The 18,786-nt window shown below is 39.6% G+C and overlaps 1 protein-coding gene across 1 annotated transcript; it reads left to right on the top strand.

Moving 5' to 3' along the window:
* The first annotated feature begins 100 nt into the window (after positions 1-100).
* Positions 101-17,166, top strand: SLC39A9 (solute carrier family 39 member 9). Its single transcript, XM_052693817.1, has 7 exons — positions 101-604; positions 4,339-4,447; positions 7,095-7,286; positions 7,867-7,935; positions 9,031-9,116; positions 10,974-11,108; positions 12,529-17,166. The coding sequence occupies exons 1-7, from the start codon at positions 509-511 to the stop codon at positions 12,757-12,759; spliced, it is 918 nt and encodes a 305-aa protein (XP_052549777.1). The 5' UTR covers positions 101-508; the 3' UTR covers positions 12,760-17,166.
* The last annotated feature ends 1,620 nt before the right edge of the window (positions 17,167-18,786 follow it).

Genomic DNA, 18,786 nt, shown 5'->3' with positions numbered 1-18,786 from the left:
GCGGGAGAGAGGCAGGCTGGCAGCCATCTTTGGTGAGGGTGCCTCTCTTTCCCGCCTAGCCCGCCATCTTGAAGTCGGGAGGCTCGTGGGTGTGAGGACGTAGAGCCCCGGAAGGGGAAGTGTGGAGTGACTGAGGTGCCACTTGGCCTCTGAGGCAGCTGTGGGGCCCGTGGCACAGTGCGGCCTCCCCGCGGCCTCTCCCTGCTAGCAGCCGTCCTTCCGCTTGCCGCTTCCCCACACTCCCTGGGGACAGCGAGGCACTCCCGCCACGCCCCTTGCCTCAGGTGAGGGCCGCTTCTATTCCGGCCCGGTCTACCGCTCTTCGTCCCCTCGAGGCGCTGTCAGCGGCAGAGAGGCCCCGGGCCCTCGGGGCTGAAGCTCGGGACGGGCAGCCATGGCCGAGAGCCCCTCCTGGGACCTCGGCGTTTGCGCTGGCTGAGGCGTGAGGGCCGAGGTGGGACGGGTGCTGTTGAATTTCGCTTAAAGGAAGCGGACAGAGAGCAGCGAAATGGATGACTTCCGCTCCATCTGCCTGCTGTCCCTGGCCATGCTGGTCGCCTGCTATGTGGCGGGGATTATTCCCCTGGCCGTGAACTTCTCGGAGGTAAGAGAGCTTTGCCCAGTCTCACCTTAGCTGCTGTGGAGGGGTACAGTTTGCCTCAGGAACCACTGAGGTCACAGATTGAGTCACGGTGTGTCTGTGGGCTGCTCACTGGAGGTGCAATTCAAAAAACGTTCTCTAAACGCTTTGTTTTGGTTCACGGTTTAGTTCGGGCTTTGTGTTACTGATGAAGCAAACCATATCACTTTGGTTACAGCTCAAGTTGATGTATTGCTCCCTGTGTCTCAACTTACTGACGTGTGTTGTGGCTGTGTAAGGTTTTACTAAAAGGGAGGGAGAGGCACTATTGTGAATGGAATGGGGGGTTCAAGCAGTACAGCAGTTTTAAAGTGTGCGCCACTTGGATGCATCTGAGAAATGGTATGTCAAAGTTATTAAGGTTACAGATTCTGGACCCAACATCCTTTAATGCCAGTGTGGGTTTTTTTATTATTATTATTTTTTCTTTCATAAAGCTGTGATAGAGTGACAGTTCAATTGTTCTAAGCCAGCAAGAGCCCACTTATGAGAGGCTTTCCATTTCTGCTGGGACCAGTACCATTTTTGGAGACTAGAAAAGAACTGGAAGAGAAATTACTTCTTCCACTGTATCACAGAGATTATTGAACCTAGCCTTTGGTCTTGTGATCACTAACGTAGTGGTTGCTTTGGGAGCAGTAAAATGAACAGTGTAGAAGAGAAATCTGTTAATTTTGCTAACAATGTAGTCCACTCAGTGTTTTGAAATGTCAGAATATACTCTGAAATCTTTGTGTAAGCAGTAGTTTGGTTATGTTTTGCTGGTGCTTTGTTTGATGCTTTGACAGAAATTCCCTTACATAACTTCAAGACTGCACAGCTACCTTCTTGCCCTTCAAAACTCAGTTTTACCCTGAAGCATCAAAAGGACTTTTTGTGAATTTGCTGCCTCGTATTGAATCAAATAATCATTTGTGTTGGAAGGGACCTTCAGAGGTCATCTAGCTCAACTCTCCTGCAATGCACAGGGACATCTACAATGAGATTAGGGTGCTCAAAGTACCGTCCAGCCTGACCTTGAGCGTCTCCAGGGACGGGGCATCCACCAGCTCCCTGGGCATCTTGTACCAGTGCTTCACTAATCTTATTGCAAAAAACTTCTTATATCCAATCTATATCTCCTTTCTTTTAGTTTGAAACCATTTCCCCTTATCCTATCACAGAAGACTCTGCACGGTAATAGCGCTCTAAAATTTTTTATATATATATGGATTTATGTTTCCTCATGTCTGTGTGCACTACACGTGTGTACAAACAAGTTCATTGTGTTATTGTAAACTCCTAGGAATTCTTAGTTCGGTTCTACACTTGCCTTAAACTTGCTGCTCTTGTGCTCCACGTGCTTTACTGGTTTAAAAAAGGAGAGATGTATCTGCAGATATTTTATGCATGCACAAATTAGTTCTGAAAGTGTCTAATTAGGGTATATAATTGTCTTGTTTTAAGTGATTGCTCAGCCTGTGCGACATGGACAACTTTAGAGTGAAATAATTGGAGTGCGTGTTTTGTTGTTTGCAATAAGTTTTGTAGGTGACTTCAGTGAGAGAAAAATGCACTCTGTTAGGCTAACCCTGGGTCAGAAACTGTGCTGACACTTCTTGAGGCACACTTACAACAGTTGGAGTTATACAACTTATTGGGCTGACTGGAGTGAAAGTGCTTGGTGCTGAAAGCAGGTGTGAGGTTTTTTAGGTCCAAGTAAGGTTTGAAGATTTTAAACCAAGGAATACAGAACAGCTGGCTAGCTTGAGGAATTTAAGATTTTCTGTGTATTTTTAGCATTGTTTACTCTGTTCCTCTTTCTAACGAGACACACAAGTGGTTTTGGAACTGAATTTATTTGATTTCTGAGATGAAACTAGATGACTTTTGCCTGTCTGAATAAGCTGCTGTTATTGTATCACTATATTCACCATTTCAAAGTATTTCATATTGAAAAAGAGATGCAGACTTCTCTTGAAATAGCAACTCATCTGTGTTCATACATTTTTTGAATTCACAGGTGTCTGAACTCAAGCAGTGCTGTGTGTTTGTAGTAGTAATAGCACCACAGTAGGCCAGGTGTGTTTTGGCAGTACTTTTACGCATACATCCAAGTGCAGATGTGCACACATGCTGTGTGGAAGAGAGGTCATAGCGTTGCAATATAAAAGGCATCTTGTTCTCATTTTGAGGCACTGTAATTTGGCAAAACTGCATCAGGAACAGTGGGTCCATCTCCTGCATATCGCTACTCAAATTTTCCCCAGTAATGAGCTGTGCATCTCTCCAGAGCCTCCTGTTTTCTCAAGGCCAACGTCACCTCTTTAGGTGAGATTAACCAACGTGTCACTGCAGCAGGGTGAGAGAACAGATGGCGTCATGCAGTATGCTACCAGTGGTTTCCCATCGTTTGAATGCTGACCTTTGTTTCCAGGACTTTGGAAGTCAATGTTTGTATTTGGTGACACACATCTTTGTGTGTGGGAGATGATTGTTCTGCCACTGCCAAATATATGGTAATCAGTTGTTATAAGGATCAACATTTTTGCTATTACAATATGCTGTATTTTATTACAGAAATAAATAGAAGTGAACTCTGCAAGGAGTCTATTAGGTGTTTATAGAAGTGGATTTTCAGTGTATTGCTTTGACTTTAGCCTGTCAATGTTGTAGTCATAAGGAAGCAAAAAGTGGACCAACAAAAATAGTGGACCAACATTTTATATTGGAATTTATATATATAAATTATTAAATTAAATATATTAATATTAATTAATTTTCCTCCCACAGAGACATCCCTATGTCTATAAAAAATAATATATTAATATTAAATTAAATATATAAATGGAGGGGGAGGCAATATCTCTAAGGTTTTGTTTTGTTTGGTTTATTCCAAAATTACAATGTAACTAGAGAGATGATCCTTACTCACAGTAGCGAATAGCTAGTTATCTTTTGTGCTGTTTTTTAATGATAAAGCATGTCGTAGAAACTTATGCTGGAATGTGAACTAGTCACTACTTTTGTTTACTATATGATAAAAGCATGAAATTTGTATAATTTTAAGATTTAAGTACAAATTTGCAAAACTAACCAGCTTAGCCGTTTTCTGTCTTTGTATAAACATAGCTGACTTAGCGGTTGATTGGACATACTTGACCAACATATTTACATCTGTAGAGACTGTTACGTTTTTGTCCTTCTTGCTTCTCTGACTTTTATTAGGTTTTATTTTGGTATTTTTCTTTGTCATTTTTGGGAACAGATGATTTGTCTTGCCATACCTAGGTGAGGCCTTAGAGAACTTGCATGTTTAAGAGTGATTTCTAGTATCTGGATCTGTTTGATAACAAAACCAGACCGGAGGTAAAATGTGGAATTGCAAATGTGCTCCAATTCAGACACTCCATGTTCCTTTGTCTCTGTAGGTTTTGCAGTTTGAGGGGGTGAATTAGCACCAAATAATCATTAGTGCCCAAGATAACAATCCATGCCATTCTCATGTATGTGGTGTTTCATTTCTTCTCTGGCATTGCTTTTCTAATGGGTTGTCTCTTTCATTTCTTATTTCAGTTGTTTGTGTCAGACCCTGGATATGTTCATTAGTGAATAAGAATCAGGAGTAGGTTTTGTGCACTTTGAGCTCTGTTAATGAGGGAGAGTAAGGGAAGCACCATCCTTCTTAAAGGTGATACTTGTTTTGTGCTTGCTTGCAGGAGAGATTAAAGTTGGTGACTGTTCTGGGTGCTGGGCTGCTGTGCGGAACTGCCTTGGCTGTCATTGTGCCTGAAGGAGTACATGCACTTTATGAAGACATTTTGGAGGGTAAGAACAAAAACTGTGTCTGTAGGTGGCCATGTTCAAGATAACCTAGGCCATAGTTCTATGACTTACCAGGGTCTGCTAACATGAGATTGGCAGGAGTTTCACAGCAGTATGGTGCAAATGCAGCATAAAATCACTGCTACAGATAAAATACTGGTTTGACAGAGAAGCGCCATCAAGCTGTGAATCAGGTGATTCTTGCTGAGCAATTTAGCCATTTGCAGGTCTCTTGTATTGTACCAGTCATGGAATCGCAGCCTGTTACAGTAGGTTATGTGTAATGTCTTTTATTATGGAGGGGGTCAAACTTTCACTGGTATCTTGGAGGAGAGGCATAGGGATGTCTCTGTGGAAAGAAAAGCTTATGGGCTATTTGCTGTTACTTTTTTGTAGTTTAGTTCACTATGCATTTTAGCAATAGAAGTGTTCTACAGATCTGTATGGACTTGCCACTTTGTTTTCTCCTTGAAACTGTAGAACTTTTAAGTATGCGTAACTCCTTACAAGTGTAGAGAAAGTCCTCTGAATGGCAGCTGCCCTACTGCCCACAGCAGTCCGCTTGTTTTAATGACGGCCCTGCTGTTCTAAGCCAGTTAGAACTGCCTGAAGCTGGAACCAGGCTTCCTCGGGGCAATCAGCTGACAACTGTGATCACATAGGAGTACCTCCTTCTCTGCAAATTAGCCCAGTCTTGGGTGGTATGAGCGCATCTTGTACAACATAATCTTGGATAGACCTTGATTTAAGGTTATAACTTTATTTTAAATAGCTGGGGCTAATTAAATTAGTTTGCAGTACACTTTATCTTGCTTTAGCTTGGAGCATTGTGCTGTTGGATTACCATTGCATGCGTGAGATTTCAGTTTGTTCAGAACCAGGAATTTGTTGGAAAGGTAAATGGCAACAACTTAACAGTTGCAGGAGAAAGGTCTTTTTAGTCATGACTGTAGAGAACGTGGCAGTAGTTTGATGTGTCATTGTTCCTAATCTGTAGTTGAGAGAAAATTATAGTACTGTTTTTCTCGTGCTACTGTATTTTTCTTGTTTCAGTACCCTTAGAATTTTTTTTAAGAATCCACTTTAATCTGCAGTTAGCTTTTGCTATTTTTTTCTGTTTTGCTTGAGATTTAACATGAACAGAATATATAAAATCATCCAGTATCAAGAAATGGAAAAACCTCTCAATTATGCTTTTATGTGCAGAAATTTGCACGCTGTGGTGTAGGATGTCCCTAATGAGCTGTAGCTGTGGCTTTGCTCTCTGTTTCATTTTAATTCTAAGTGAAATAGATTTTATTTTAATGATACGACCAGTAGTAAATGCGGTTAATATGAACACCAGCATATTTGTGTTCATATCTACATCCAGATGTTTAGAGCTACAATTTTTATAGTATATATTTTGGGAGGGGCAGGAGGGAGGCACTGGGGATGTCAGTAATATTTATCTAGTAAAAAAGAACTTTTTCCTGTGGATGACTTCAGGCTCAATTCTGAACTCACGGTATTGTGAAGAAAGTGATTCTGTCTTTAAAGAAATATGTAAGTGGCATCAAGAGAATGATTTTCTTCTGATAGTTCTGCTTCCTGTCATCCTGCTCGTAATTTCCCCCAGCACACTGCACTTGCAATCAGATCCTAAGACGATGGTTTCACCTGTTGACCAGGGAAGATAAGGAGATTTTTTTTTTTCTTTTTGTATTGCAAAGGAACAAAATTCATGTTACAGATTTAACTACAAAAATGAATGTGGTATCTTTCCTAGAAAAGTAGGATAATCAAAGGTGGTGTTTTTTTTAATTTTAAAGAAATTTTTTAAGACCCTTCATGCAAATACTAGAAAGTTGTTTATATGATTAATAGTGTTCCCTAAGTGCAGGGAAGGGACAAAAATAATTAGAGTTATTATCGTTGGGTCAGCAAAAAGAAGAAATGGTTTCCTATCAGAACATTAAAGAGATTTACAGGTAGGGTTGTAAGCAATTTTCCCTGCTCTGGAGTGGAGGCAACTTGTACTGAATGATAGGTAGCTCAGGACCCTGGAATACAGCATGCATTTCAAACATCTGATTTAGCTTTAAGATATCAGATGTGGAAGTAGATTTACTGTGTCTGTTCCCCCACTGGAAACATTTGAATAATACTTACAGTGGCTTGCGTGCCATGGAAGTACAATTACTTATTGTAAAAGGCACACCAAGGAGCGTGAAATTCCTGTTCTGCATCACCCAAAGGGATTCCAAGCATAATGGTTTGTCTCTAGTCGAGTTAGCAGGGGTTTAGAAAGAATATATGATTCAGATGAGCATGGAGTCTAAACTGAGAAATTGAGTGTGCGCTGTCTGCTGTGCGGCAGTTGGGGACTTAACTGAAAACTCTTTATTCCTCATCTTTGCTTGTACCTTTCTAATTGTCTTTGTGGTAGTTGGTAGAAGAAGGAATTCTTCCCTTACATCTGCTGGAAACTGAGAACTTTGTTAAACCAGATAACTGCGTGCTCTCCTAGGAAACCAAGCTAAGAAAACCGTGAAGCAGTGACTTCTGTGCATTGTCTAAGAATGCATGAGGAGCACTGAGCAATGGAGGAAAGAAATGATTGCCTCACGTTAGTCTGCTTTCTTCTAACCTGTTAGTTTGCCTGCTGCAGGGAAGCATCACCCAGCAAATGAGATGCAGCATGTGATGGAGTCTGAGAAGGTCGCTGAAATCGCTGTTGTACATGAGTATGGCCATGACCATTCCAGGTTGCACGCATACATTGGTGTTTCACTTGTCCTTGGCTTTGTCTTCATGCTTCTGGTTGACCAGATAGGCAGCTCTCACGTGCACTCTACAGATGGTGAGTAAGGAGACCCTTCAGTTAAGCTTGCTCATTACTTCTAATTAGCAAGGTGCAATTTCATGAATGCTACTGGAATTTAATTTGACCAGTCACGTCCAGAATTTCAGTAGGTGCAGTATGAACTTAGAGCAGGATCTGTTTAAAATGTTTGTTCTGGAAATCTGTTCAGAAATCCAGCAAAATTTGAGAGTGTGCTTCGTTAATGTAAAATAACTGTGCAAGCATGATATGGGTGCGGAGAGTGTTTTTACGCCTGAATTATTGTCTGATTTGCAGTATTTTTTGGTTTTCCAAAAGACTTCTGCCAGAAAAATCTGTGGTTTGTACATATTGTGACCCTTTTCTGTGTCATCAGAGCAAGTAGCAGGAGAAAATTGACTATGGTCTGTGTTAGAGATGCACATTGTGAAGAAGAGTATTTAAATTTAATGCAGAAATGTGGAGGCTGATAATTTTAAATGCAGCTTTCTAAGGTGTTTATCACTGCTAGAGATGTATGGTAATATTTAGATTTTTTTCTTCCAGCTTAATTTGTGTATTCATTCTTTTACCTTTGCTTTCTTCATGTCCCTTTCAGATCCAGAAGCTGCTAGATCAGGCAATTCCAAAATCACCACAACACTGGGGTTAGTGGTCCATGCTGCAGGTAATGTGGGACCTTTGTTAAAACTCGAGGGCGACTTCCATTGCTGTGCAGTTTGTCTTTAGGTGTGATAGAAATACTTGTGTTCTGGTTTTGAAGATGCCGTGTTATATACCAACAACAAAAAAGCAACGTTCCCCACCAAAACTGATGGAGCAAACACACTCCAATGCTCAAAATGTTTCCTGGAATTGTATTCCAGTGCTGTGTTTCCTCTCCTTTATTTTTCCCATCTATAATTTCATGTGGTGCTTAATTCCTGCCTGTACAATTCTTTGCTGACTTCCTTATCTGCTGTATTTTAATATATGCTTAAACATTTAGTATGTAGTATGACACATTTTTAGGTTTATTTGTTGGCTCAACTGACATATTTGAAGAAAAGTAAAACCACCAAATAAACAAAAAAATTGCCAAAATAAACCCAGGACAATCTTGTGATGAGAAAGGAGTTTATAGAGTAGAGCTGAAATATTTAACTGAAACACACATATGTTGACTTGCAGGGGTTGAAAGGGTTGTGAATAACTACAACATCAGCATGGGTTATACATTGTATATCTAATATAAACATGCTTATTATTCTCTTCTGCTAAGAATTACTGTGCAGATGTCCTAAAATGTTTATCCGAAGGTTATGTTTCACTGATGAAAGTATATATTAAGGATTAATATAGTATCCATCTCCCATTTCATATTTGTTACATGAGAAAAAAGTAACGTTTAAATGTAAATAGAAATAGTAGCTGTTAATGTTCTTTCAATGTTTAGAATCTGAAACAGCTTGTTTAATTTAGAGAACAGGATGCTTTTAGACAGAAAACTAAGCCTAGTAAACTTGTTGCCTGATTCTAATTTGACAGACTGCATCAATATTGAAAAGATTCTTATTGTGCTTTGTATGGTTTTGAGGAAATGAGAGCTGCTGCCTAAATTGTGCCCTAAAAGGCAGTGGGGAGTGAATGATGTGTGGGGCTGTTCATGCTGATAGAATTTTGAATATCAAGACTTTTCAAATGTTTTCTACTGCCAACCAGCATGGGGGAAAGCTGAAACTTACATGAAGGAGTAACTCAGGAATTCTTATTCTTCTTTCAGCTGATGGTGTTGCGTTGGGTGCAGCAGCTTCTACTTCTCAGACTAGTGTCCAGTTGATAGTGTTTGTCGCAATTATGCTGCACAAGGTAAGCCAACATCAAAAACCCGTGCATTTTGTTCTTTGAAAGACAAGTTAAAGCATACAGAACTTACACAAGTTCTTAAAGTGTCCTTAGTGATGTAATCTGTAAATGAACAGATTAGTAATTCAACTTCAAGGACCAAAATGCATGTCTATGATGTATGACAGAGTAGCAAATGATGGGTGCTAAGTCTGAAAGAGAAGGTATTGATGCTTGTTACTGCCTACCTTGTCTGCAGTGGCTAACGAGACTGTCTCTCAAAAGTGATGTGAGAAGAACAGCTCTTTAAGAAATGTGTCGGCATCACGTTATGTTAGTCTTCTGAGCCTACTTAATATTGGATACTGAAGAAAGTTTCAGATGCTGAGGAAATAAAGGTTAACCTCTGTTATTAAAGCAGCTTTAACGTCTGTCATATCTGCAGGAAAAAACTCATAAACAGCTTTCTCATGGGAAAATGATGTTTACAAGAAGAGCTTTCTTTTCTTAGTGTTTATGCAAGAATGTATATTGACTGTGTAGGTTCCAGATGTGTACTGATGTGTATGAGTTACAGCAGCACATACACACACTGCAGTAGTTAGTCATACGTTCATCTAAAGTCTTGCTTGCACAACTGCGTATCCAAAATGTTAGGAAATTCCCATCTAGAATGATTTCATTCACTGTTTCTGCAATAAATGGTTCTTTATGCAACTCACTTCAAAGGTAGTGCTAAGTGTTGCATCTTCCTGCAAGGCTTACTTTATGGCTTGTGCCAAGTGAAATTTTGCTTTCACTATTCTAAACATTCAAAGTCTCTGTCTTCTTAAATTGTGCCATTGTGCAACTTTGGAAGAAAATTTATCCTATGAAATAGATCAAGAAATGGTTGGTATTGAAGCAGTGTATCTTCTGCGGCCTTGTGGATAAGAAACTGTGCTCGCACGTAAAAGGGAAAAGAGTTTGTTGTTGTTGATATGCAATTGAATGATGAACAAACCAGAAGAGCACTTAAGTCTTTGTTCACTTGGAGACTGATAGCTATCTATCTTTGGGAATCTTTTTCCCTCGATGTTAATTATAGAATTTTTCTGTTCTAGCTACAGAAACCAACCATCTAGGAATGCCCAATACCAGATGGAAAAAAGAAATTACAGGAGTTAATGGAAATACAGAGATTATAGCAACTACTCAAATCAGAACAAGCATATTAATGGTTATGACTACACAAATAGCTCTACTTTTTCTGTACCTTTCCTAGCATTGCACTAATACTAATGTAACACTGTATGATGACTGCAGTCCTTGTTCTAGAATCACACAAGAACATCTTAACTCCTGCTTCTATCCCTTCTTTATGTAAAGAAATAATTGACAGTATGGGTGGAGCAATACATATCTGTGAGTCTGCAGTTGGAGATTATTCCATTAATTTTTTCTGTATGAGCTTTCTGATATGTGTTACTACCCCAAAAGGGATGTGCCATAACACAGAGCTACAACATCAGTTACCTAAGAAGGGAGAGCATTTTGTAGTTCACAACTCCTATTTCCTTCTCTCTGAAGAATTAAAGTCGTTTGTCTGCCTTATTTTACTTTTAATTCATTGGTGTTGCAGTACATAGATTGTAGGCTGTGGCTTGTTTGAATGATAGGCAGAATATGGGTTTCCACTATGGCGAAATTTCTTAAGATGGAGCATTATGTAGAATTCCACTTATTTGAGTTACTGAAAATATACCTTCTTTCCCTGAATTTCTTCCAATTCAGTGCATTTCTGGAGTAAGTCATATTTCAACTAAGTTCTTATATTATCTTTCAGGTAATTTTAAAAGGCTTGGATTACTAGCAAGTAATTGTTTCATTCTGTTTCTGCAGGCACCAGCTGCCTTTGGCCTGGTTTCCTTCCTGATGCATGCTGGGCTGGAACGGAATCGAATTAGAAAACACTTGCTGGTCTTTGCACTGGCAGCACCTGTTATGTCCATGGTGACATACTTAGGGCTAAGCAAGGTGGGTCTGTGATTCTGTTCTGCCCAAAATGTCTATTAGTGGACAAGTTAGAAGAAATGAACATCAGATAAAATTCATAAAACATAATTCTGAATTGCCTGAAGAATTCAGCAGAAGTAGTATTTTTTATTTTTAATAGATAAAAAGTTAGCAGTGTAAGTGTGGGAAACAAGCAAACAAAGAACAATTGCATTCAATCAGAACAGTTCCTACATATAGGTTGTTTGTTTAGAAGACTGATTTCTGTCTTTTTTTTTTTCCTTTCTGTGTGTTGTGCTTGACAACTCAGCATATTTACTTGTATAACACACCATATCTGGTGACTATATAGTTCAGTCATTTTCAGTGCTGCTGAATGTATTCTCATTTTAATATACAGATAGAAAAGAATCTTTGCTAGTTTTTTCCTGCCATGCTAGAATTCTCTGTTTTAAGTACAAAGACTTTTTCAACATGTCAGAAGAAGCTGCATCCCTCTTTGCTAGAACAGCCCTTCTGCCTTTCACATTCTTACAAGCATAGTCTTTATTATGTACAATTCATGTCTGTGAAATGAGCATCTCCCTCCAAATTAAATGCTTCTTTCCCTTCTTGCATCTTCTCTGGTACTGCTGTGTCTTACAGATACTTCTGTAGGCTGTCCTGGTTACACACTATGAGGCTACGTCATAAAGAATTTAAAATGTTATCTCGTAAAACTCAAAGCATGACAGAAAAGATGAAGTAAATCCTTTACTTGCTGGAAGGAAGTTCTAGCTGGTACTGCAGTGCAGGAAGTACCAGAAAGGATTTGTGACTAGAAATGAGAATGGTGTTTGAGCACTCTGCTGATGTTGGTCTTGCATTTTGCACTTCAGAGTGGACAGAGAATTGCTAAGGCATAAAGACTGGGGTAGAAGATGCATTTTTTTCTCCTTGGAAAAAGTAGCCTGAGAGTTTACCAAAGAGCTAGCATTGCACTTGAGTCGGAGAATATTCAAGAAGTGTTTTGAAAATCATATGACTGGTTTTGCATTTCATTACAATTAATGATGCATCATTTGGGGCTTAAATCTAGCAATTCCTGCTCTCACCACCTGCAGATATTTAAAGGATAACTTTTTATTTGAACGCTGTTTAGAAGGAGAGTCAGTCCTGAGTGTCATTCCTCAGTTTGATGGCTTTGCAGTCTGAACCTTGTATTTTTTGAAACATAATGTGTCCCTCATCAACTTTATAATTCCTGTTGCCACATGTGAGGTGAAGACATTAAGCAACACTTTAATTTGCTCACAGCGATAACAGCTTAAAGTTGGTATAAATCCTACTGTGTCTGGACCTTTGTAGGATTTCTTCATTATTGATTGAAGAACTTATGCATACCCTGATTTTTTTTTATTTTTTTTTTTTCCTCCTCTGTGTTTTTGTTTCAATTCCACAGAGCAGCAAAGAAGCCCTTTCAGAAGTTAATGCCACCGGAGTTGCTATGCTTTTTTCTGCTGGGACCTTTCTTTACGTTGCCACAGTTCACGTCCTCCCAGAAGTAGGAGGAATCGCGCATAGCCACAGACCTGAATCAACTGGAGGAAAAGGACTCAGCCGTCTGGAGGTGGCAGCCCTGGTCTTAGGATGCCTTATTCCTCTAGTTTTGTCCATTGGACACCATCACTAAAAGCTCGAATTTCACCGGTCTTCTCGTTGATCTGACATGAGCAGTAAATGTCAGCTGCTCCCTTTATCATTGTCTGTCTTATCCATCATCCATCCCATCTACTTTATGGAGTTCAGAATGAACCTTGATTGCAAAATGAGGAATACTGGGAAAATTTTTAGTATAGCAAAAGGTACTTTGGCAGCCGGACATAAATTCTGTGTAACTTTTCTGAAGACATTTGCTATTTTAGTTGTTGCTTACGGCCCTATTCTCAGGGAAGATGGAATTTGGAGCTTAAGAAAGGTGAGCGGGGAAGAATGTAGTGACTCATCATGAAATTGCAATCACCAAAGCATCCTGCAATTGAGCTTTCACAACTGAGAAGATAAACAAAGAAAGGCTGCCTTTTGAGAGGTTGAAGTCTTACAAATGAAGAAGGGGACTCTCCCCCACTGAATCCATGTCGTCTTGACAATGCAAATGGTTCTTGTAATGTTGATCATTAATTGTATTACAGGAGTGGGCTACACTCAGAATTCTGGACAACGGTGCTGTTGTAACAGGTGTCGTTGATAGGAAAGAAGTACTGCAGAGAAGGTGTAATGTAGGAGTAGGAAATGAACAGGCTAAGAAAGAACAAATTTTTCAGTGTATTCAATTATTTAAGATAATAGAAGCAAGGAGTATCACTTTGGTTGTTCATGCAGTTGTTAATAAGTTTGAAACGGGCAATATTTTCTTCTGAAATGTAAAGCACCAAAAAACATTAGCAGGTATTAGTAATTTGGTTCTGTAATTACACTGCTGCTACTTGTGAGAGAGATCCATATTGTCCTTTGAAATCAAGCTCTTCTGGACTCTGAGGAGTAGAAATCTGATGGAAATTGCTGATGAGGGACCAGAGAACTTTACTGGCTCACTTTCAAGAGTCTGAACCACTGACATCAGTGGGGGCATGTGTTGTTTTCTTTTTGTTGTTGTTTTGTTCCATTAAATAAAATATACTAAGGCTAATGTAATAAGATCTATAGGTAAATATTTATGTTATGATAGGGTACAAAGTGTTTCTGAAGCAGTTCTAAACAAACAAGAAGAACAAACATACAAAAGCAAAACCTGGTGGGTTTTCAGTGGCCCTGTTAGGCATTTTGCTTTTCCTTGGGAATCTTGCATTCACCTCTTACAGATGATCATTAGTCTAGTGAAACTACTTGAGGACTTTTTGCCAACTGCTGATGTCTCTCAGTGCAAATGGGTGCTAAAAGATCATCCCTTTCCAAGGCACAGCATTTTGTTCCGTTTTATTTTTTGTCAGGCACCTTTTATCTTATGCAAATTATACTATACTTCAATAATTGTAGTGCATTGAAAAGTCAGGAATGCTTGATGTGCACAGACTGAGCTCTTTAGGGGCAAACTTTTTAATGCTGTACCCTTTTTAAGCTATACTTTTCCTGCACTTTTTAAAGATAACATTGCCAAATAGTTTTTTTATATGGATTTTCAAGGCTTGAAGTATTTTTCCTGAAGTGCTTATTGTTTCAGTTTGAATGGCCGTATCTCTTTCGTGCCATTTATTACTTATACTACACAGGCCATCGTGCCTCTTAACTTCTTCACATTTTGTCATTTTCCTAATTGTCTGCTAGGTCAGTAATGGGTATGGCCTGGCTCTTGGAGTAGTGGTTGCTGTGTCTGTTGGCTTTGTAACAACCTAAATGTGTTCTGGATTTGTACCTGGTGCTGATCCCAGGAGTACTTATTTGCGTATTTTACAGGAGGTTAATTTGAAAATAGTTGCAAAGTGACTAGAGCTTACCTTCTTCCACAATATTATTTTGAAGATAGAATTGATTTATCAGGCCTGAACAACATTAGACCTTCAAAAGTTGTTTTGTTTTCTGATTTACAACTGTGAAATTAATGGTGTGGATGAGATCTGCATTCTTAAAGCATTTTTTACAACATATATATGCAGCTAGTAACTTAGTAGTAAGTTACCTGTTAAAAAGTTCATTGACAGAGGCTACTGCAAATGATGTGAGTGGTAACAGGGACATTTACACCGGAGTTCCCAGTGTTTTTCCTTATTTCCCCTTCATTACCTTCTTTCCTTATGATCTCGCTATTTTACCTTTCTTAATTCTTCCACATAACTGAACTGTTTCCAGAAGCTGGAGAGCTTTGAGGTCTGTAACAAGTCAGGAAGTAATGATGCGGTAACAGATGCTTACATGTTGTAGATTCAGATAGCCTACACTTCTAGAAATGCTGTTCTACAAGTTGAGTCTTTTTCTCCCACTAGCCATTCGTAATGGAGGAAGGAGTTCTCTTGAAAACCAATCCAAAGAGCAAATTGTAATGAGCCTGATGAATTTACCTGAGTGCTGATTCCTGCTGGTGATGCTGACTTGCACCAGGCTGTGGGGAACCTGTTCACATTTGCAGTGTCCTAGGAGAGCCTTGAATTTCTCTCAGTCCAGCAGCCTTTACCTCGAAAACGCTACATCTGGAATCCAAGTGACAAGAAGCAAAAAATGACTCTGCTGTTACTTTTACATCGTTTTCTTTATGCAGAGCCACATTTTTATCGTCTGTCATTTGTGCACACATCCAACTCCACTCATTACATCAGCATCTTGACACTGCTTCCCTTTGGCCTCGTTTTGTGTGTAACAGTTCTGATGTCTTGGGGGCTGTGGATGATACCTTTTAGGGGTCAGTGTGTGTTGATGAGGATTTGTCAGCCAGTCTTGTCACTGCTGGTATAATCTTCAGCATGCTAAGCATAGCAGGTGCCACTGGTTAGAAAGTGTCATCTTTGCTTTTTGCCCATCCCTCAGGTGATGTTCACAGTTTGGGACAGCCACTCAATGAGTCATGGTCTATTGGCCAGGGTATAGCAGAAGGTGAGGGATGTTTTATTAAAACACTGACAAAATTATCATAAAGAAGTCTGATAACACAGTTTTCATTTTGGCACTCAAGTGTTATGAGACTGTTTTGGTGGGTTTTTTTCTGTCTCTGTTTAGAAGTAGCAAATATTTTCTTTTTGCTGCCTCTTCTATTTCTTGTGTTGAACTGTTATTTTCAGTAACAGATGAAGCTGCAGTGACTGAGAAAACTTCTGGTTATGTCACAGGGAGAATATAAAATCATAAACGACTGAACCATTTCAAATTGTTCCACATGGAAGATTATTTTCTTGAAGCAGTGTATTTTAATGAGTTAATGAAGTACCATATTTTATCATATCCCCATTCTTACCTATCTTCCCATCTGTCACAGTAAATCAGTACAGCACGTAGTCAAGGCCATCTGGTATCATTTTCTACTCCTCAGGGGACCTCGGTGCAAGCAAATTCTTCTTTACTCTCTCTGTAATAGCCATGTCTGCTTGTGTTTCTGCTGTGAGGTAGGTGGCAGTAGGTCTAGCAGATAGCACTAACCAAGCGCCGGGCATTTTCCCCCTTTTGTTCTCTAACTCCCTCCGGGAAATCTATAATCTCATCAACTGGGCTTTTTTTTTTTTTTTTTCTCCCAGTTTTAATGATTTCTTAATGGGCGCTAGAAACTAAAGTAAAGCTGTGCTTCTCTTCATCTCAGTGCGTTCAGGTACTTTCCATACTGTTCTAATTATTTTATTGTTCACAGTACTTTAAAAAAAAAAAAAAAAAAAAAAAGGAATTAGAAGGGAAATAGTTTTTTCAGCACCTGATGGTAGGTGCTGAAGCTGCTCTGTCATTAACTTGTGTGAAGATGTCACACCAAGATAGGAGCTTTTGATAATTATTCCCTGTGATGTCAGATGGCCAGGAGTTGAATACAAAAACCTGCTGTTAATTCTGACTTGGAAGAACCATTTCCAGCTGGATTGTGTTAGAAAAAGTGTGTTAGGGAGACCCAGGAAAACTACTATGTTTATTCAGCAGCTAGTTCAAAGTCTTCGAGGAGCTTTTGACAGTAGCAGATGTGTGGTGTGGTTACCAGCTTTATGCAGAGTAACACTTGTTGTGGAATAAATGTATCTGCTGCTCTTCCTGTTCTGTGCTGCTTGGCTTGGGACTTTGCGGGAGGAAGACATGAGGGGTGGGAGGAGAAGTGGTTGTGTTGTGGTGGGAAAATTTGAGTTTCAGATTCCTGTTCACTTCAGACTTGTTTAAAAAAAGTAATTTTTCTCTGATTTTCTTACATCTCTTAGCAGCCTTGGCTTTCCAGGGAAAAACATGGTGTGGTCATTGCTGTTTACCTGACTCCTTGTATGGAACTGTAATTTTAATGTCTCTTTTTTCAAACCATTTGTACACAAAATCATTCCATGAATGGCTGCCTTATAATTTTTCCACTTTAATTGTGAATGGTTATAAAATAATGTTGCAGTTTTCAATTTGTTTTATTATATTAAATTTTTACTAGGTGCAGTGCTTCAGTGTTGGCTTTTCATTTATCATAGTGGGATTTTGTGACAGCTCCTGCAAAGAGAAATGACAGTATTAAATGGGATGCAAGCATTGCAGACAGTGCCATTTATTTTTGGGTAATTGTGTTTGCAGCTTCCCTTCATAATATGTGAGCACTGCTTGGAAATCTGAAGCGTGAAACTGACTGCATGTTGAGAGGCAGTCTGGCATGTTGATTTAGACATGGAGTGAATGATTTCAGAGGCATAAATACAGACGTGATTGGACAGCTCTGCTTAAGAGGGGCATTTGACAACTTTTGTCTCCCACAGAGCGTTTAAGTGTTGGTATTGCTTTGAAGCTCTCTTCCTGCTTATAAGGCAGAGACCTTCCATGTTAGGAGGGTCAGAGGGTGATGGCTGAATCAAGACTGATGGGGACATGCTAGGGCTAAAGAAAAGTGAGAGCATAGGATGGAATGAAAACGGTCAGCCCCCAGCCCCAAATGCAAATGCTAAGTTACTCCATTCTTCTGCAGACTTGGTAGCAGAGCAGGCTCTCCCAAATGAATGTGTGTGATTCGGGTGAGAAGTCAACTTTAAGTATGGATGCAAAACCATACCCTGCCTTTTGCTTTTGTGATATGAGGAAAAACTGTTAATGACATGTTTCTGCTTGTTCTGCCTTTCATCCCATCTTGTCAGACCCCTTCTCACATCTCAGCATTCTGTGCGACTGCCATGGGATCCTGGTGCAGTCCTCACAGCTCTCCAGTATTGCAGTTAGATGTCAGTACTGACGTGGGTTTTCCTGAAGGCAACCTATCCTCTTCCTGCTGCGTGCAATGAAATCAAAGCTGGTGTTAAGCCACCACTCACTAAGCTTTCTTTTCAACCCCAGTACTGATGGTCATTGTAACTGAGAGCTGATTTTTGTTCTTTCTGCAAAGAAAAATACTACACCATTTTCAGGCTTCTGAATTTCTCTGGAAGTGTTTTATTTGCTTATGACATGTTTTCAAGTTCCAAATAGTAGTTGCTAATTAACTTTTAAGTGTTTTTTAAGGGGTATTTAGGCAGGGGATTTGAGAAGAGGTTTGAAAATGGATTTTATCTGAGCAAAAAAAAAAAAAAAGCAGAACAACCTTCACCCAGCAAACAGAACATTTCAGAGAGTATTATTAGCATTCACAGGTTTTCTTAAAAGATATGTTAAAATTCAGTCAGCTGCATGTTTTGTGCTGCAGCTTTTTGGAAGTTGCGTGCTATGGCCACCATCAGGATTTAGTGCAAAGTTGAGAATTGTGGTTTGGATTCTTGAAGCAGCTGAAGAGTAAATAAGAATTTGAATGCCAGTCACAAGATGGTTCCAAAGGAAACACCTGCATAGTTGTTTCAGAACTGCGCAGGGCCCTTGCAGAGCAGGTTTCTCAAGTAAGTGGTCTGAAACTGTTGTCATTTGACCTTGGGTGATAAAACTCAAGGAAATGCTAATGACTTAAAGCCATCTATAGTGTGAGGCCATCCTTTCAATAGCTTGCAGATAGGTAATTATCCAACTTCACCTCCCTAATAGCATGAAGGGTGACTGGCAGTGTGTTGAGTTGGTTAGGGCACAGTGGGAAAGCACTAACTAAATGTTGTCC

The sequence above is a fragment of the Tympanuchus pallidicinctus genome, unplaced genomic scaffold (assembly GCF_026119805.1).
Source record: "Tympanuchus pallidicinctus isolate F22 unplaced genomic scaffold, pur_lepc_1.0 scaffold3, whole genome shotgun sequence".
Lineage (NCBI taxonomy): Eukaryota > Metazoa > Chordata > Aves > Galliformes > Phasianidae > Tympanuchus > Tympanuchus pallidicinctus.
This window is presented reverse-complemented; position numbering and strand designations above follow the sequence as displayed.

Excerpts from the sequence above, each read along its gene's own strand:
- SLC39A9 (XM_052693817.1), top strand. The coding sequence starts at position 509 with ATGGATGACTTCCGCTCCATCTGCCTGCTGTCCCTGGCCATGCTGGTC. Across the intron at positions 7,287-7,866 it reads TCACGTGCACTCTACAGATG|ATCCAGAAGCTGCTAGATCA; the intron begins GTGAGTAAGGAG and ends TGTCCCTTTCAG. Across the intron at positions 9,117-10,973 it reads TCGCAATTATGCTGCACAAG|GCACCAGCTGCCTTTGGCCT; the intron begins GTAAGCCAACAT and ends CTGTTTCTGCAG.